The sequence below is a fragment of the Solanum lycopersicum genome, chromosome 9 (genome assembly GCF_036512215.1).
Source record: "Solanum lycopersicum chromosome 9, SLM_r2.1".
NCBI classification, from domain to species: domain Eukaryota; kingdom Viridiplantae; phylum Streptophyta; class Magnoliopsida; order Solanales; family Solanaceae; genus Solanum; species Solanum lycopersicum.
The window spans coordinates 58,991,629-59,012,769 of NC_090808.1; the positions used below are offsets into that span (position 1 = coordinate 58,991,629).

Sequence of the window (21,141 nt, forward strand, 5' to 3'; positions counted from 1 at the left end):
GTGCATAGACTCTATCTTGTTTTGGTGCCATAGTAGATGGTACCTGTAAAGGATCAATATTAGTACTAGAAGGATCAAGCAAGACAAGCAAAACCACACAAAATAAATAATAAAAAAATTAAAATAAAATAACATTGCTATAGTAACAGTGAAACACAACGGACCAGGTGACGGCTCGTCGTGAGTACGACGGACCGTCATGGGGTCCATCGTGTCTTACTTAGACTATGCTTATAAGGAGAACCCTAAAGGAGAGTCTCTGACAAGTATGACGGTATGTGCAGGACGGACCGTCACAGGTACGACAGTCCGTCGTAGGTGCCCGTCAGAGGACACTAAAAAATATGGAGACCCTTAGGAGAGAGGTCTCTAACCATCATAACGGTCATGCGTGATAGACCGCCGTGGGTATGACGGTCCGTCGTACTTGTCCGTTTGAGGACACTTAGAAAAATGGAAAGATACCCTTAGGAACAAGGTCTCTAACAACCAAAACGGTTGCGCTGGACGGTCCATCGTGGGCACGACGGTGCGTCGTTGTTGTCCGTTTGAGGACACTTAGAAAAAGTGAGAGACCCTTAGGAATCGGGTCTCTAACAACCAGAACGGTTGTGCAGGACGGACCGTTGTGGGAACGACGGTCCGTCGCATGTGGTCGTTGGTGGACACTTGGAGAAAATTGGACAGTGGGGTTTTAGGGTTGTTGGAACGGACCCAATGACGGTCAGTCGTGGGTACGATGGTCCGTCATCGGGGTCTCGTTCTGTAACTCAGTGACAGAACTAGGGATGCCCCATTCATCCACTATGACCCAAATCGAATTTGTAGTGTTTTAACCTACATATGTCTATCTCAAATACCTAGGAAACTAGCAATGCTAAAGCACCTAGTTCTACGGTTTTAACCCGGCAATTTCAAGGATTTTCAACCTAGGTCAGATAGAATTTTATTAAAGAATGTACATATCAAGAAAAACTAAGCTAATACTAATTGATAAACAAAAATGCAATATAAATGAGTAGAAATTATAGACACATACCTGAGAATTTGAGAAAAAACAAGAGATAAAGTACTTTGTGATCAAGTAGAGACCCATAGCAGCAGCTCCGACTAGTAAATGATGAATTTTAGGAATTTGGAGAATTTAGGGAAAATGATCGGTTAGAAGAGAGAGAGATCTTTGGAATTTGAAAAGGGAGGGAAATGGGAGAAAGAGTGAAGGAATGGGGTGAAATGAAGGGGTGGGGGTTTTTAAATGTTGATTTTTTTTACAAAAAAAACCCAGCCGGGTCGGGTCGGGTCAGCTACGCTTCATTAATGACGCGACGATTCCCCGATGATAGTCCGTCTCAGTTGTGACGGTCCGTCATTGGATCCGTCACGTGTGCCCAAGTTTAAAAATAACAGAAAGACGTACTTGGCATGACGGATTCATGCGACGGTCCGTCGCAGGAGCAATGGTTCATCACTGTATCCGTCAGTGACTGCTGCAGAGTAATTTTCTGCAGAATTTCCTAGTGATGTGCCTGCGAATTTAAAACTCATTAGTAGAAAATGCTACCATTACTAGAAAGAAAAAAAACTATGAGTATTGAGTTGCCTCCCAACAAGCGCCTGATTTAACGTCGCGGCACGACTAAGGACACTTTATTACTTAGCCTTCATCAAGATGGTATGCCTTTATCAATTCATTCACCGATGCAGTATGCCCAAAATAGAGTTTTATTCATTCTCTATTCATCTTAAACCGCAATCCCTCCTTGGTTTTTAACTTAACTGCTCCATGAGGGAATACTTGGGTAATCAAGTAAGGTCCAATCCGTTTGGACTTGAGCTTGCCCGGAAGACAAGGTAACCCAGAACTGTCTAAAATCACCAAATCCCCAACCATAAACTCTTATTTTTCACTTTTTTGTTCATTCTCCTTCTTCATCTTTTCTTTGTGGGATATGGCGGATACTGATTGAAGCTCACCACTCTGCCTCATGGTCCTACAAATGTTGAAGGTCGCTTCTTCATTGTTCAACCGAAATTTCATCTGCCCCTTTTCCATATCAACTAAGGCTCTACCTGTAGCAGGGAATGGCCTCCCAAGAATAATAGGCACTTCAAAATCGACTTTACAATCAAGAATAACAAAATCTGCCGAAAATATGAATGACTCCACTTTTACTAGCACATCATGGAGTATCCCTATAGGCCTTTTCACTGTTCGATCAGCCATCAGTAGTCGCATCGCAGTGGGTTTTGGATCACCCAAACCCAACTTCTTGTGAATCGAGAGGGGCATGAGATTTATGCTTGCCCCCAGATCACATAATGCTTTTACAAAATGTAATGACCCGACTGTACAAGGAATAGTGAATGCACCCGGATCTTCTTTCTTTTGTACGAGAGATCTTGTAGCAATAGCACTACAATGTTGCAGTCTATCATCATCCTCGCAACTGATCGATCTTTTCTTTGTAACCAGATCTTTCATAAACTTGGCATAACCGGGCATTTGTTCTAGAGCTTCTATCAAAGGGACATTGATAGAATGCTGCTTCAGTATTGTTATAAAACGCCGATATTTACCATCCTCGGTCTTTTTCACTAATCTCTGAGGGAAGGGTGGTGGTGGTCTAGGCATGTGAATTACCTTCATAGGGACTTCTGCATCTTTTTCAGTGCTCTCTTCTGCTTCACCACTACCCTTTACCACCTTATCATCATTCTTTCTCACCTTTTTTTCATTAGACGGCATAGGTGGGTCAATGGTTTGCTTACCACCCCAAGTAGTGATTGCCATACAGTGTGCATCATTTTTCGGATTCTGGACAGTGTTGCTAGGAAGAGTGACCGGTTGCCGTGTGTTCACAGTCGCACATAATTGGGCCATTTGCAACTCAATCTGCTTAATCGATATTGTATGTGTATCGACTTTTTGTCCAATACCTGCTAAATCACAACTTAACTCTTTAATATGCTCATTACTAGCATCGAACCTCCTCATCAATTTGTGTAACATATCCTCAACTTGCGCCATACAATATCCTCCATCCCTAGGAGTAACTTCACGATTTTGAGGAGGGACATAGGGCCTATTCCTATCATTTCTATTACCATAGTTACCCCTGTTGAAGTTATTGTCGCGGTTGCAGTTTCCATCTCAGACATAATGACCCTCACGGTTATAGTTACCATAGATCCGACCTTGGTTCCCTTGACTATGGTTCCCTTGACCTTAGAGCCAATTATCCTGATTTGAGCCTTGGGCGCTCGGTTGGAAACCCCCCGTTTGCTCATTTACTGCATAGGAGTCCTCGGCATAATAGCATTCATCATTAGGAGGTGGTGGTTCAGGCAAGTAGTTAACTGCATTGATCTTTTCTGCACCCCCATTAATATGTTTTAGTACCAACCCAAGCTCAGTTCTCATCTGAGCCATTTCTTCACGAATCTCATCTGTGGCGGGTTATGAGTGGACTGCACTACAAAGGTATTTCTCCCAGTATCTGACTTCCTAGTGCTCCAAGCTTTATTATTCCGGGAGATTTTCTCTAATTTTTCAGCAATCTCAGCATAAGGACACTCTCCATAAGATCCACCTGCTATAGTGTCCAATACCGATTTATTATTATCATCCGATCCTCGATAGAAGTATTCCTTCAATGACTCATCATGTATACGATGATTTGGGACACTTCTCAAGAACGAGGTGAATCTATCCTAAGAACTACTAACTGACTCTCCTGGTAGTGCCACAAAGTTGTTCACTGTCTTTGTGGTTTAGTTTCTTGGAGACCGGATAGTAGCGTGCTAAGAAAACATCCCTTAGTTGGTTACAAGTGAAAATTGAGTTGTAAGGGAGCTCAATGAACCATATAGCAGCCTCTCCCGTCAGTGAGAGAGGAAACACTCTAAGACCTATTACATCCAAGTCCAAGTCAGGCCTCCCTACACAACTTTTACACACTGCCCTTACCTTAGCTATATGGGCATGTGGATCCTCAGAAGGTAGCCCTGAAAACAAACCTCTGGTAGTGAGCATTTGCATCAGGCTACTAGTTACCACGAAGGTGCGGCCTAGTGGTAGAGGAGGCAAGACAAGTGGCCCATCGGAGTCTGCTAGGTTTTCATAGCCTCTGTAGTATGCTTGGGGCCATGGAGCGGGATTTTGTCCCCTCTGGTGGTTTTTACCCGAGCATCGGGTAACAACTGACCATGAACATCAACCGCAGCTGGGATGTTCTGGTTTGGATCATCATCATTAATTCCCAAGTTTCTATTCATGTTACATAGTGTACGCTCAAATTCGTGATCGTAGGGAAACAGGGGTTCTCTTCCTCTCCGTGTATTTGGCATACAAGGAGGATGGTTCTGCACGAATAAAAAACAATAAAACAAAGTAAAATCAAGAAAATATCAACTAAACTATAGTAATAAGTTTAAGTTAATCTAAAAGCTACTTTCCCCGGCAACGGCGCCAAAATTTGATACGCTCAAACTTACTTCTCAAATAAGAAGTAAAACGGTCGTATCAAGTAAAATAACCCAACTAGTGAGATTGGGATCGTTCCCACAAGGAAAATAGTTTAGACTTAACTTCAATCTATTATTATTATTGTTCAGTCAATTACTTCCTTGGAAAGTAAAAATGATAAAAGGGGTTTTTTCTATTTCTAAATAAATGAAAATAACTAGCGAAATTGAAAGAGACACTTAACAGCTTCAAATGTTGGAGTTTAATCAATTAATGAAAGTAACTAGGGTAAATGTGTTCCCCACATGTTCATAACTTGATAAGTCTAACTATAACAATTCTTTCCTAGTATCTTGCATGCAAAGTGATAAGTTATGTATTTCTAAATCTTGGTCCGGCATTTACAAAATTTCACTGCGCACCTTGGTCCGGCTACGTGTGTTGCTATCCTAACCCTGATCTTTACCTCATATTAAGCATCGTATTCGATATTTGACTAAGTTATTACCTCGTACCAATCAATACTAGCCTATTAGATAGTATACACCAAATCTATGTTGATGATTCTTTTCCTATTATCTACTTCAATACATGCAAGACACTATTCTCGAATTGTTATTTTAGTTAGGTTTTACCTCATTATTTGTCTATGGTTCCCACAATCCTAGTTATGGAGTTTAGTTACCCATAGTCATAATCACAATATTCAAATATATGGTATAAGAATTCATGTACTTAGTTCAATGAGAAAGAGTAAAATCCGAAAGTTCGCTTGATTAATCAACAAAAATCACCAACAATCAATTACAAGAATCTCAAAATAATCAAGAATCTCACAAAAGGTCTAAAAAATAATCAAGAGTCTAACAATAATCAAGGGCCTAACCAAATAATCCAGAGTCTAACAATAATCAAGGCCTAACCAAATAATCCAGAGTCTAACCTCAAAAACGAGGTTTTTCAAACTATTTATCAAAAAATAAAAACCTAATTGCATAAGGACTCTATTTGCTGGAAATATGTCAAAATGCGGCTGGGTCGACGGACCTAGCGACGGATCGTCGTGGTCACGACGAACCGTCATGGACTCCATCGTCCCACACTTGTGCAATTTCTTCTGCTGCTTTCTTCATTATCCTCGACGGCAGATATGACGGATCATCACAGACACAACGGTCCGTCGAGGATCTCTGCTGTAAAACACTTAAACTCTTGGAATTTAGGTACTGGACTACTTCTCTAAACTTCATGACGAACTAGCAGGACGGACCGTCATGGCTACGATGGTCCGTCACGCACTCTGAATCCCACACTTGGTCAGACTTCCTCATCTTCCTTCAGCAGCTGCACTACGATGCCACCTACGTACCGTCACGAGCATGACGGGCCGCCACAAGCTCCGTAGGTGGTCTCTTCTGCATTCTTCGCTCAAAAACCTCCGCATTCATCTTTGGACAGATTTCCTGCAAATAAGGAGAAACTTATATAAAAATTAGCACAAAAAGGCTTTTGGACACACTAAACTTAAGGAAAAAGTATTAATAATACCGTGAAACCACGGTATATCAAATTGTAGGTACATCATGTGTTTCTTTGCAATTACGAATGTTATTTACATCTTCTTGATAAGATGTCGAGATTGTTGACGCTTCTTTGGAAACCTAAAACAAAAAAAGAATAAAAATTGGAATCATCGGTGCCAACTGCATGAAGTTTTCATCTTTTCTTGGTTGATATACTTCTTATAACACATGTAGTAAGTGCATGACCCTTCAATATGATATGACAAACATGAGCAGCAGCACAACAATCTTGTTTGACATAATAGTGCCAGTAGCACGAAGTTTTGAATTACTGTCAAATTGGATCTTGAAAATCAATCTCCCGTGTTTAAGAAACATGTCAATGCAAAATAAAGATGCAAAACCACAACCATTACCTGCAAGAAAGAGAAACAAGAAAAATTCAAAAGACACAAATCCATGAGGGGAACTTATAGATTTGATGACCAACTTTAAAATTTGATTTTCTTCGATCCCAAAGGAGTTTAACATTGATTTTTGGATATGTTGTATAACCAAAAGTCTAGTTTCATCAGAATCAAGTGTCTCATCATTTTAATGCTCCTACACCAACACAGTGATGTTTCGGCGAGATTGCGCATATCCCTAAGAAGAACATCCAGATTTGGGGTCCAACTTCAGAAATTGATTATCGTCGATCCGGAAGGTTTCTAACTGTGATTTTTGGATATGTCATAATACTCAAAGTCTGGTTTCTCCAAAATCAAGCCTCTCATTGTTTGAATATTCATATACCAAGAAAATGGTGTTTTGACGAGATCGCGCATAGCCGTGAGAAGAACTTCCAGATTTAGGATCCAACTTCAAAAATTGATTTCCGTCGATCCAAAAGGTTTATAACAATGATTTTTTGATATGTCATAGTAATCGAAGTCTAGTTTCTCTAAAATCAAGATTCTTATTGTTTGAATGTTTCTACACCAAGAAACTGATATTTTGGCGAGATCGCGCATAATCGTGAGAAGAACGTCCAGATTTAGGGTCCAACTTCAAAATTTGATTTACGTTGATCCAAAAGGTTTCTAACTGTGATTTTTGGATATGTCGTAGTACTCGAAGTGTAGTTTATCCAAAATCAAGCTGATCATCCTTAGAATGTTCCTACACCAAGAAATAGATGTTTTGGCGAGATCACGCATAGCTGTGAGAAGAACAGACAGATTTGGAATCTGACTTCAAAAATTGATTAACCGACACCCTAGAAGGTTTTTAATGCTGATTTTTGGATAGGCCCCAGTACTACGAATCTTGTTTATTCCAAACCAAGCCGCTCGTCATTTGTACATTTCTACACTAAGAAAACAAAATTTTATTGGGACTGCACGAGATTGAGAAAAGAAGACACCAAATTTGGAGTTACACATTGATTTGGTTAGAAGAATTATTTTTTCAACGATTATTTGTCAATCCTTTGTAGAGGGAAGATTCTTATATAGAAGTTCCTTTGAATAATTGTTATTTCTTGTACAAGGAAATTTTTTATAAAACTTAAAGAATCAAATAATATCAATTCCTACCATCTAAATAAAAATTGCTAACACTCAAAGGGAAAGCAATAAGTCTTGAGATGTCAAGAATGATTCTTACAAAATCAACCAAAGGAAAGTCAATATTCCTTTTATTTGAGTAAAGATCCAATCAATCTCTTATTCTTCTCACACCTTGCAAGGAAGATCACACAATGTTACTAGTCACGAGATCTATCTATTTGGAATCAATATAGAGGGTCCAAGGGGTTGTCAAGTAAGAATGTTTAAACAAAAAAAAAATTGAGATCACTACAAACAAATCATTCGTAGTGACCTAGTTAGAATATGATGAAAAGAAACAAATATTTTTGAAGTCTCAACAATGCCTTCATAAAGACTTCAACTTTCGCTGTCAAATTCGACAAGCCTACACGTTGACACGTCTAAAAAAATATGCATACATGAATACTTCAAGTCTTGTCACCAAGTGTTGGCAAACCTACACTTCAACAAAGCTTGAAGTAGGGGGCATCTGTAGACACACAAAATTTTATTGGATTTAATTCATACAAATATTGAATTAAATCCATGTTTATTTGGGTTGAATGATTACTTTGGCATTTACAAATAAATAAGTCCCATTTCACCTTGAAGCCCAAACTCATGTCATGTGCCATAGTGACTAGACATCAAAGACCAACAAGGTGAAGCCACGTGTCCAAATGAGGTGGTAGTCCCAATCAAATGAAAGAACGAATCACAATGCACCAAGTGTCAAAATGACATTCTGTGGTCAATCACAAGCAACCTTGTCCATCCATTACAACTATAAATAGGGGATGAACATGACATTCAAAAGAGAGAAAAATACTTCAACAAGCATTCTGCAATTGGAGAAAGCTACAACATCAACGACATAGCTCTTTGAAGGAGTGACAATGGAGTTCAGCCCGAAGATCAACTTGCAACGACGAAGCGCTTCCCGGCGTTCACGGAGATCAAATACATCTCAAGGAGGTCTACATAAGTACGAAATCAACTACACAACTCTTCAAAGGATTGATCAACGGAGTTCTTCCCGGAGATCAACTTGCAACAACGAAGCGCTTTCCGACATTCTTGGAGATCAAATACATCTCAAGGAGGTCCACATCATCCTACATTCGAGAAATACAGTACTGAAGGCCCTCAAATCACGGAGAAACCTAGGAGAGAAGAATCAAGAGAACAACAGAATTGTACTCACAAGATTCATTAATAAAACCACATTTTTTTATTTATTTTGCTTGCAGTTGATTTTTCGCGCTTATGAAAATTTGTTGCGAACGAATTTGAGTTTATTAAAAGGCATATTTATCTGTTATGCCTTAAGAAAACCATAACTGGCGAGATTATTTATCATACTATCCCAATTAAATGATGTTTAATATTAGGTATTAAAAAATAATTTGAGGATGAATAATTAATTATATATTATTATTAGTGGGAAGCTCCAAAGTGAAAAGTTGAATTACTATTTTACCCTTACACTAAATGAAAAGGCTATAAAATATTTAATTAAATTCATCTAATATAATTAATTAAACATTTTTATCTTTAAATAAAGAAAATACTTCTTTAATAATTTGTGTAAAAAAAAGAAGGTAAATATATGTTTAAATAAATGCTAAGTATCATATTGACTACAATATAATAAATATTTTAACAATTTCAAAATTGGTTCTTCAGATTCTTTTATGTGTATTAATACATATGTTGAATACTTATAATCATACGTTTTAACTTTAAAGAATAACTACGAATTTGGACTTTAATAGTTTTGGAAATCTAACCATTTTTAAAGAATAAAATATAAAGTGTCCTTTCACTTCTTTAATAAAAAGATTTAATGATATTTTAATGATCTTTTTCTAACTTGACTTTTGGTTTTTATATATCTTAGTTATAAATACCATTGTGTGCTTCACTAATTTTTCGATCTGTAAATTATGTCATGATATATGTTGTCTTAGTTTTAATGATAGCTACTTCTCTTCATTCATTGTATCTTAATATTTGTTTGATAATTTTATTGTAGATTAACTAAGATCTGTTAAGATTTCTCTTCTATGTGTTCAAGTGGAATTTTTATTTTGTATTATTATATTAGAAATGAGATATTATACATTTGTTGATGTTCATTAATAATATACTTGTTACTTTCACCTTTCATCCATGAAATGGGTTAATGACATATTCATGACAATCCTTTGTGTCCCTCAATTATATCCTATCGAAGAGATTTTGAATAATTGAAAGAGAATAAAGAAAGTTGTCATCTCTTTTTCTTTCACATTGTTACTACTTTTTTCTTTCACATTGTTAATTTTAGCTTCATTTTATAATATTTTTGTTGATTCTTTAGAGGTGTTCTTTTATTTACCATTAAAAAATTTCTATTTTATTTCCTATTTGATAAATAAATAACTACAATAAAATATTATTGTACACAATAAGACTTTGAATTTTATGATTTAAGTCTTTGCATGGTTGATAATTGTTCTTGCTTTGATAACCACGTAAGTTGTATAGCTTTTAAAGTACTTTTTCCTGATTTACTATTTTATTTTACAAACTTTATAGTAAAAATAGAATTATTAGTTCTATTAAAAGTGTGAAGCAACAAAGTTAAGGTTGGATTACTAGAATAATCCTATAAATTTGTATAGAGTATAACACACTTTGAAGTTATAAAATTTGAAGAAATTGAATGGTTACTTAATAATTAAATACACTTAATTTAATATATTGATCATATTCATCTACTAAAAGTCTAGCTACTGGTGAAATATGTAAAGATGTGTGAGACTTTGATTCATATCCTTCATTTTCTTTTATTTAATTCATTTTAATTATAATATGAAGTTTAAGTTCAAATTGTCCAATTTAATTAATTACTTTTCTCTCAGTTAAGTTATGACCGTCTTTACAAGAAAAAAGTACACATATCTTCCATTACAAAAGAAAGACTTTTTTGATTTTCTTGAAAAGAAAATTTGAAAGTTTTCTTATATATGTGAGTTTTCTTATATAGTGGTATGCATTCTATTTTGCCTAATATTTTCTTATTATATATGTGAAAGTTTTCTATATATTTTTTCTTAATTAATTATTTTAATTTGTAACTATTTTTTATCTATTTTTATTCTATCGGCAAATTACTAAATCAAAATGTACGCACATTTAACATATAGTTATTTTTGTTTCACAATATTTGTGGTTTCTTCGTCTTTAATATCAAAGAGGTCACACAAACACATCTTTACAACAACTTCAAGCCATTTAGCTTGGGAAACACGTGCAACGCACGTACCTGGAACTAGTATTAACAATAAACATGAAAAGAACGATTATCTTTTTTTGATAGGTTAAAAGTGACAAACAATAGAAAAATCTTTGTTAAAATATTTAATTTCGTTTTTACGACTATCTTTTCAACCGTTGAAAGACTACGCGAGAACGGTGAGAGGAACACAAACAAAAGATTTCGTTGTGCGAGGATGCAATTCGCCAAGTTGAGGCAAAGAATGTTGTCCGATCCAAACGAATTAGAAATCTGAAGGTATCTCCTTCGAAAGGAGATCAGAAAAAGAAAAAGTTATGCGATTGACCGAACCTTTTTTTTTTTTTTGAGTAAAGGAGAAAGAGAGAGTAGTACTAATTTCGTAATTAAATATACATAATAAAAAAAGAATATATAAATACATAAAAATGGAAACGATTTATCTGGGGTTTTAGGGAACACCCATTTTAGGCATCAAGAAAATGGAGTCAATAGCTCTGGGATTAACATGCACTGCCACTGTTTTCCCTCATTCCTTTCCTTCAACTTCATCTCTCTCAACTTTTTATTCAATCAAATTTCCATCAACCACAGGTCAGCCATTTCTACTTTAATCTTTTCCTAGTTTTTATTTTTTTTCTTTCAATTTTGAGATTAAATGATTGAAAGAATCTAAAAAGTTTCAATTTTTAGCATTGCGAAGCAAGGGGATTGAAGAGAAGGACCTTTATGGACTTCCAAAGGAATTTTATGATGATGTATGTTCTTTTTTTTGGCCTCTTATTGTTTCTGGGTCTGTTTCATTTTTTATGTTTGAGCATACTTTTCCTATATGTCACTAATAAATTATCCAAAATCTGGGTAGGGAAGATGGGGAATCAAACCCCAACCAGCTGAGCTACTAACGTTCCTTGTATTAATTTTGGTTGGATTACTGGTTTCTAGTTTGGTTCTTGCAAAAGGGTAAAAGATAAGGTTACAAGGGTCAAAAGATTCTAATTTTAGTGCTCTCAAGTACCCCTTTGTTTCAATTTGGCTGTCTTACTTTCCTTTTTAATCTCTTTCAAAAAACTCTTAAATACTAACTTTGAGAAGACCACAAAATTAAGAGCATTGTGGTACATTCTACCAATGTTAGTTTAAGATCACAAGTTTCAGAAGTATTCTTTTCATTCTTAAACTTTGTGCCTAGTCCAAAACCTTTGGAGTAGTACTGTAATGGAGTATAAATTATTGTAGAGGGAGTAATGTATAAGCAAAAAGGAAGGTTAATGTGGTGCTAAGCTTTCTCTTAATAGGAATGGCAAGCTAAACAAAGGGAAAAGACTAAGGAATTGCATAGACGACGTCAACAAGAGGAAGAGGAAGAGGAGGAAAAGATAGATGAATATCGTGAAATTGGATTGCGATTGAAAGATTATCCAGAAGAAGAGCTTGTAAAGGCCAAGAAATTGGTTGCCAGCTTCATTAGATCAGCTGAAGAAGTGGAAGAGGTGAACAACTTTTATTGCTAATGTATATTCTTATTTATTTCTGGTTGGATATAGATAATATACTCAAGGTGTATGAGGCTTTCCATGTGATGCAAACTGTATTTGTTTTCTAGAATAATAGAATTTTAGCCTTTATGAGAACATTAACATTGTACCTTGTTAAGTATTCGACTTAAATACCCAGTCTAGGAGAATCTGAACAATGTGAAAGTTGTAATGGAGCTGGTGTTAATACAAACAAGAAAATCACTAATTGCTTTGTTTTTTTCTTTTTCCTTTTTTCGATAAGAAGAAATTATTCTCTTTGGCCTTTACCGATGTCTTAGTAAGAAAACTAGTAGCAAAGGGGTTATCTTTTAGCTTTACCTACCCCTTGTTACCTCGTGTTCCCTTCAAGAGAGTCAGAAGCAAAAATCCTCATTTCTCAAGGATACAGTTTTTTTTCATCAATTGCTAATTTAGAGTTGTACAATTAATTTATTGATCATGTTGATTTATGTGGCCTTGAGAAAACTAGTAGAAGAGTTCAGTTTTGGAGCTATAGATTTCTTCTCCTTCTGTAGGTTACAGAATTGATCTCCAACAACCCTTCTTTCTCTTGAGGGACATCTTTCCTGAGTTATGGTTATCGATCGTGCTGTTAATTTAGCCTTTAGAACTCTTCTTGCTTGTGAAATCTATCTATCTATTATACTTGAACCTTAGCTACTTGGATGTGACATAGAATACATAAACATCTTCCTATTAAATCCTTTTCTTATGATATTGATCTGTCTATTTCAATTTTTCTTTTTTGATGACTGAGAAATTCCGAGGTTTGGATGGTACCATGGTGGATAATGGGCCTGTCACTCTACCTTTCTCCACCTAAATACCAGGCTTTTGTTTACAACTGGGTTTGAGGTGTACAAGTCAAACCGTAAAGTCAAACCAAACCGACGAACCAAATCAAACCCAAAAAAAAGCCGACATGTGGTTTGGTTTGGTGGTTGGAAAAAAAAACAGACCACTCTTGGTTTGGTTTGGTATTAGAAGAAAAAAAGTCAAACCAAACCAAACCGACATATATATATCTACAATTTTTTCTGTTTGTCGATAAAAAATATTATTTACATATATTCTATTTTATTGATATATTTTTAGTTAGTTTATAGTTTTCAATTATATATATTTTATTTCAAATTTGGGCTTGTAAAATTTTATAAGTATTATATATACTAAAAATATTATTTAAAATCTACTTTGTTAATATATTTTTAGTTAGTTTGTAGTTTTCAATGTTTATATATTTTATTTTAAATTTGGACTTGTAAAAATTGTAAAAATTGTAAAAATTTTATTGTTATTAAGATACGAAGTTACAATTATATTGTTATAGTTTTTCATATTCGAAGTTAACAATTTACTTTGTAAATTTTTTTTGTATTCAGTTTGCCTCTAGCCTTTAATCTTATTAATTTAACATAATGAACGTTGATATTTCAAACAAAAAAAAAACTATTTTGTACTCGTGTGAGTTTTACAGTCCTTTCGAAAATTTCTATTCACTTAACATTTTTTATGTTTAGTATATCACATAGGTAAGTGAAAAAATATTTGATCGCTTTTTCAAGTCCCGTAAAGTTGTAAAAAATCGAAAAAAACGAAAAAATCCAAAAGAACCGACTAAAGCCTAAACCGAAAAAACCGAATTTATATGGATTGATTTGATTTTTTGATTTAATAAACCGACATAATTGGTTTAGATATTTTTTTTAATGAAAAAACAAACCAAGCCGCCCTATGTACACCCCTACGGCTGTGACATATGCCTAAACCACACATCACGTGATAGTTTTCTTATTGGACATTTTTCCTTGTATGGATCCTGTTTTGATGTTTATGTGCAGAAAATTGAGGAAGCTGCTGAAAAAGGTGAACTTGATGAACTTGTTCTATTGATCATATGGAATCGGCTTGATCTTGCTCGGCGTGATGTAAGCATTTTATGGCTTATCTTGCCTTTCTATGACTAGCTCAGCTACCCTTTTGTATTTCCTTTGCTTTTGCTTGTTTGTGCGATGGATTCTCCTTTTGGTCGTCAGTGTATGTGTCACATCACTTTAGCATGTTCTTTAGTTCATGAGCTCAGATGGAAACTGGTGTCTGCTGCAAAATTTATCATTCCTACAGAGTAGCGAATTTGGAGCAGAATCTACACAAGGTTTTCCCCAAATAAAATGGCTTAGTTTAAATGAGAAAATTTACAGGACTTACTGTGACAATTAAATGATAAAATGCTCCATGGATAATATTTCAATATTAGAACTTTTGGTATTGTTCATCACTTCATTGACAATTCTGTCAATTCCTTTAGATTCCATAGTCTCGTGTTTAAAGTCCTTCATATGCACTGTGCAATCTTTGATTAGTATGGTACTGTTGCATAGGCAGTGTGGAAATGGGAATACGTCTTTTTCATACTTTGGTGTAATAGAAGACTATGCAGCCTCCTAGTTCTGTGCTTGTATAGAATATCCTCTAGAAGTCCATGTGTGGTAGCTTAGTGAGCCCTCATTGCCGACTCTTTAGTAAAAGGAACAAAAGAAAAATCTAATGTGTGTGAAATTTCTTTTTTGTGCATTCCAGGATGAGAAAGATGCAGTTCGAAGTCTTGATCTCTTGTACAGGCGAGTTGAGGTATGTGAAAACAGTCTTCTGTAGAAGCGGTCCTGACCCAAAACTCGTATTTCTTTGATATCATTTGTTTAAAACATAGACTCTTTTAGGGGTTTGGGCTAAAATCATCCCTCAAGTATGGTATAATTATGAAAAAAACAATCCTTTAACTATCCCAAACTTTGCAATAAACATCCTTATGTTAAAAAACTAACAGCTGAGACAAATACATGTGCACATAACCTCCTCCCAAATCTCCATATACTGTACAATTGATTTCCTCCCAATTCCTGCCCCTGATCCTTATGTAGACTTCTACCTAAATCCTAATTCTATAAGGCTCATCTATACTATAGTATGATAAATTGTATGAAGTTCATAGCTGTACCCACTGGAGCAGATCATTTTTCTGCACAAAAACATAAAAGGAGATTCCCAACATTTTGTGGCTATTGTTTATGAAGATGAAGAAATCCGTACAGTATATGGAGATTTGGGAGGAAGTCATGTGCTTGACACATGTATTTATTTCAGCTGTTAGTTTTTTAACATAAGGTTGTTTATTGCAAAATGTAGGGATAGTTGAAGGATGTTTTTTGTTCATAATTATACCGTAAGAATGTACTCTAAGTTTGGGTTATCCTTGAGCGATGATTTTAGGCCTAAAGTCACCTGTATTTTCATTTAACTCTATTATTCTTGGTAATTTTAACCTTGATAGTGTTGTATCCCTCTGCCTGCCTAAAGTAACTTCTTTGTGGTTGACTGCCATTTTAAGGAAGTGCTCATCATCTTAAGTATCCAGCTTTGATAAGTATCTTACCCATTTGTTGACCTTTGACGAATGGGCCAAGTAGATGTGATTTACTGTTTATTTTTATCTCACTCGTGTCCTTCCTTTTTTAGTTTGTCTTTATATTACAGGCTTTTGCTCATGTCTTTTCCTGACTGTACACGATCGTGTTTTATCTCTCATCATGCGGTAAAAATACCCAGCTTTCTCTGTCTGTCTATTGTTTATCTTGTCTAAAACCTTTATCCTTGCATTTAGACAGAGATTTTGAAGCGGGAAGCAACTCCTGCCATGAGACTACTGGATGATCTTCTGAATATGCATGATGGTGGACTAGACAATGAAGGATGGCTCAAGGCATGTAAAAAACGTATGGTTGATACATTTCCTCGAGAGGACCCATTTAGTATTCTTGTACCTGCAGGTTTCGACATTGACACGGTATAATTGTACTCTTTCAAGCTGTTTTCTGATTTAATATGAACTGTGTATCATCACAGTTTTCTCTCACAGAACGGCATAACCTGATTTTACTTGTGTGATATTACATTCACTTCTCTATATGGGGTATAAGCACATCAATTTGTTACGTCAAGGCATCTAAAGTTGCTTTTCTAACTTTCTTTGCATTTCTTGTTAGCATCAAGGTCCTCTAAGACCAACTTTGGAAGCTGACGATATGCTTTTGAGGATAGATTTTGTCAGAGAGGTGGACGAACTGTTAAAGGAGGTGCGATCTGAATATACAGAATCATTAGAAGCACAAGGACTTGATCCAGAATCAGTCGCGAGTAGATTGAAACAACAGGAGAAGCAACGCGCAATACATCAAGTAGAAAGTCTTTTGGACCTGGCCATCAACTTGGTTTGGTAGTCAAGTTGCTGCCTCTTCCCAATTTAGAAATATAGGCAGAGTAGAAATCTCATTAGAGAAGAAAAGTTCACAGAAGGTTCATCGATAATATGTCCAGTTCGTAAGGTTCCTACTACCATTATAGTTACGACGACTCCATGCCACCAAGTTATGACATCTTATGTAAGATAATTTTGCCATTTCTCCTTCCTTTCCCTCCCCATGGAAAAGAATTGTGTGCTTCTGCTCCTTCCCAGCCGAGTAGAGTGTCTATGTATTAGCTGGAAGAATAGCATTTGAAGCTTTACCTAGTGTACATTTAGGGGTTGTTTGGAAGGATACATTAAGAATCATAATGTATGTAGTAGTTTCGTGTATTACTAATACCTTGTTCAGTACATTTTTTCAATCTGTGTACACTCTATTTGATGTTATATTATGTATGTTTAGTAGGTGACAAAATATGGTATTAGCAATGTTAAAGACATAATTGTATGTCTATCTTTTCAACATCCTTTTCACTGTATTTGATCTACATTACAAACATCCTTTACATATTTGAAGCTGCAAAAGAAAATGTTTAGACACAAGAACTCTCAGTAAAAACTTTTTATTTATTCAGAAAAAAAAATCCTCTTATTTAGACATACATATACTTGGGGGCTTTACAAACTATTGCCTCTTAGAAGAAAGACTTAATCTGTTTCTTTCACTTGCTAGAATCTATTTCAGTTAGTCTCTGAGCTTCAAACAGCACACAGCTGTGAGACTTCATCTCATATGCAACTAATTCATCTTCAACTGGAGTTCCCTTCTCATCAAAAAACCCAGGAAAAGGGAGGGCTGTGTCAACGAGACGATACCATACCATATCTGTTGGAGGTGGTGGAAGGATAACACTCTCTGAATCACCAGCCCCATTGAAAGCAACAAACAGGTCACCTCCGATATCAGAGAGTAATGTATGGCTGACTTCAGCATCGGCCTTCAAAGTCATAGCCAAGAATTTGCTAGACGGGTCATCCCATACCGGAGGAGATTGGTCACTCCCATGCCACTGGATGTTTTCTTCCTTCAAGAAGTTTCTCTTTTGAAGAAGATCACTTCTTCTCATTCTTAAATTACTCAAGAATGAAATAAACTGGGCAATCTGAGTCCCAAAACCAGTTTTTAAAGTATTCCAATTCAAAGATTTTCGAGCATCATATGCTGGGGAACCTCCTGAAGACTGACCACACTCGTCTCCCATGTTAAGTACTGGTACACCTAGAGAAATGAACAATATGAACAGAAAATTACGAACTTGTTTAAGTCGTCTCTCTAGGACAATACTATTAGTCGTGGCGCCTTCTTGTCCACAATTCCAACTTAACTCTGAAGCCACTTCACTATTACTGAAGCTAACCAGGTCAACAAGTGTAAGTCCAGAATTTCTGGCAATATAATTGAAAGAGAATGCAGGGCCTCGTCCACCTGCGAAGATATCCCCACTTCCACAAAGTCGTGTTGCTAGATTGCTTAGAAGACCCTCACCTCTCAAGAAGTCTCGAATGTCATCACAAAATCTCATATTTATCTCTGCCCATCTCCTCCAGTGAGGGAATAAATTTTCCGTAGAATCATTGGTTAATGGATTCCAATTATCTGCAATCATCTTGGCCTTTGAAAGGATAGGATCAAAGGCAATAGCTTCAACTAATGGAGGACGAGATAGAATCTCTCCATTGAACCCTCTCAACAAGGAAGAAGCGTCAACAAAAACAAAACCATCAATATGAAACTCAATTACCCAGTGGCGGAGACAGTCCAAAATCATTTGTTGGACTATGGGGTAATTGCAATTCAATGCATTTTGAATATTCATATCCTGACTACCTTTTATGCAATATGAAAAGTTATCAACATTCATCAAAGGTGCATCCTCTGCAGTGTGAGTGAAAACAACTTCAAGAAAAACCTCTATCCCGTTAGCATGTAATTTCTTAACCATATCCTTCATAGATTTAATGACAGAAAGAGGGTCACCAGAAGGTCCATACATATTTCCAGGTGAAAAGAAATGCCAAGGATAATAGGGTCCTTTCTGCTCATCGAAAGGGAAAATTGGCTCCAGTAACATTGCATTCACACCAAGATCTTTCAAATGGTGCCATTTTTCGCTAATGCCAGAGAATGTTCCAGCAAGGTTATCAGGTAGCTTACTGGACTTGTCCTTTGTAAAATGAGTCACATTTATGCGGTAAATTATTAGTTTCTCCATAGGTAAGCTAGGAGGGACATCACCGCTCCAATCATAGCCAGGTTCAAGGCATAGTTCTCCAAGATATTTTGGACGTATCTCAGACCCACCCTGACGAGGAATAACACTCCTTATAACCTTAGCATATGGGTCCAAAAGAACCAGCTCTCCCTTCCCAGAAGTAGCCGCCTTAAATCTATAACCATAAGTCTTAAATGGCAAAGAACAATCTAAAGCAGCATGCCAAATATCACCTGATTGATTAATATAAGGATCTAGATCAATTTCTAAAGAAGGTTTTTCAACTGATATGTCATCATACAAGCACAAAACTACACCTTTTGCACTGCGTGAGTAGAGAGCAAAATTCACGTATCCATCTGGCTGAAAGGAAATACCTAATGGAGCAGGATGCCCTGAACTGAGACCAACCGGTACAACAAAATTCGTGTTCCTGTGGCTTCTGATTTCTGAGTTTTCCATGTCAGAAACTAGTTGTGATTTCATATAGAAGGAGATATAGAAGGGGACTAAACTTACTTCAAAATCCAGCTCAACAGTGACCTTGCCTGAAGGTCCTTGCACAAATGGTGTTTCAACAGTACTACTTTTTCCATCTGCTCCACGTCTATTTAGATCTAGAGGCATAAAGCATGAAGCATCCGATCTAAAAAGACCCCAAACCATAACCAGCTCAGAATGTGCATCTGAGAGCTCCAACGGCAAAACTTCTACAAGCACTTTGTACTTTCCATTTGTCTTTTCCACGAAAACTTTCACTTGACAACCAATATCTGTCCTGAAAAGGTAAGTGGGAACCCTTTTTGCAGATGGAACAAGCGAAATTCTCGATCCTGATAGTGCTTTTAGTCTATGAGCTCTCCTAGGAGCTTCTTGATCATTATTTCGACTTATGCCAGAGAAATTCATGTCTTCCAATTCCAGCTTCCTTAGACTGCATACTATTTTCCCACGGTTGCCTGATGATGCAGGAACCAACTTGGTTGACTCAGTACTGCCATAGCTCAACAAACGTGAATGCACAGCCAACTGTATTGGTGAAGTTTCCATTAGCAGCACTCAATGTTATGACAGGGTCAGATATAGAACTCGGTGGATCACATATTCTTAATCATATCCTGCAAAAACACAAAAACAAACACTACTTATCTGAAAAGGAGTTGGAATAGGTAGTTGCCCTGGCGAGAATTCTTCAACAGGTAGAACAACTAGAGTAAAACTCCATAATGGAAGTAACTGATGAACTAAAACTCGGAAATAAATAGCAAGAATCATACACCACTACCTTAAAAAACAGTAGACTCAAACTATTAACGGAGGGAAAACATACTTGAAGTAAACAACTTATACTCTTGCCCATGTTTCAATTTGTTCGTCTTAATTTTCTTCTTAATCCATTTCAAAAAGAATGTTTTTACTTCTTTTTCGACAACTACTTAATTCTAGATTTCCACAGATCACAAAATTATTCATACATTCTGCCTATCTTTAGCGCTTTAAAACCACAAGATTCAAATGTCTTTTCTTTATTTTCTTAAACTCCGAGTCAATCCAAAACCAGACAAACAAATTAAAACAGAACGAGTACCACCTATAAATCAGGTCAAAATTCATAACATCAAAAAGGTCATTACTAGTATTGATGAATTAGTTTTGCTAAATACTTTTTATTTTGTCAACCAAACATTTTAAGCAAATATTATCAAAATTGATTGTACAGCATATAGTATCAGTCTATCACAACTTGAAGCTATTATCAAATTGGAAGCAAAGAAGAATTTACACTTAAACAGTCCAGTTGAGGATTTTATTAAGAAATGTAAGTGAACAAAACACAAACAATATACTAATTTTTTTGTAGTTTAGCATGAAAAATCAGTCCAAATCTAGTCTGAAGCAGAAATTAAAGTAAGAAAAAATGAAAAAATGTAGAGAGAGAAAGTGAAAACATACCCATTAGGATTCAGTCAGAGAAACGGAATGTGAGGAATTTGAGAGCAGTGCCAATCTGGGTCCATTTATTTGTTTCTTTTTCTGTTATTTCTATATACCCTTTTTTTTCCTCATGATTTTAGACAAATTATTTTATAGTTTTTTGAGATATAAATTTTTATATTTTTAAATCCTAATATTTCTCAAATTATGTTTGTAATTTAAAATAGTGTTTAGGTATGTAGGACACAAATTATTCAGCAGAATGCAGTTATATATATAATAATAATTTTATACAAAATATAATATTTAT

At 35.8% G+C, this 21,141-nt stretch overlaps 2 protein-coding genes across 3 annotated transcripts; one reads left to right on the plus strand and one right to left on the minus strand.

The window, feature by feature from the left end:
* Positions 1 to 11,101: 11,101 nt before the first annotated feature.
* On the plus strand, positions 11,102 to 17,098 carry LOC101250047 (protein PALE CRESS, chloroplastic). The gene is made up of 7 exons (XM_004247095.4): positions 11,102 to 11,433; positions 11,533 to 11,597; positions 12,138 to 12,332; positions 14,222 to 14,308; positions 14,961 to 15,011; positions 16,042 to 16,224; positions 16,424 to 17,098. The coding sequence occupies exons 1-7, from the start codon at positions 11,322 to 11,324 to the stop codon at positions 16,655 to 16,657; spliced, it is 927 nt and encodes a 308-aa protein (XP_004247143.1). The 5' UTR covers positions 11,102 to 11,321; the 3' UTR covers positions 16,658 to 17,098.
* Positions 17,099 to 17,230: 132 nt separating this feature from the next.
* Positions 17,231 to 20,963, minus strand: LOC101250336 (isoamylase 2, chloroplastic). Of its 2 annotated transcripts, XM_026032901.2 has the most exons (3): positions 20,850 to 20,963; positions 19,214 to 20,014; positions 17,231 to 19,129 (listed from the first exon to the last, which is right to left on the minus strand). In XM_026032901.2, exons 2-3 carry the CDS (start codon positions 19,944 to 19,946, stop codon positions 17,346 to 17,348), a joined length of 2,517 nt encoding a protein of 838 aa, XP_025888686.1. In that variant the 5' UTR covers positions 19,947 to 20,014; positions 20,850 to 20,963; the 3' UTR covers positions 17,231 to 17,345. The 2 variants fall into 2 exon arrangements, with proteins under 2 accessions (XP_025888686.1, XP_004247144.2); XM_004247096.5 differs by having other exon boundaries at positions 17,231 to 20,014.
* Between the last annotated feature and the right edge of the window lie 178 nt (positions 20,964 to 21,141).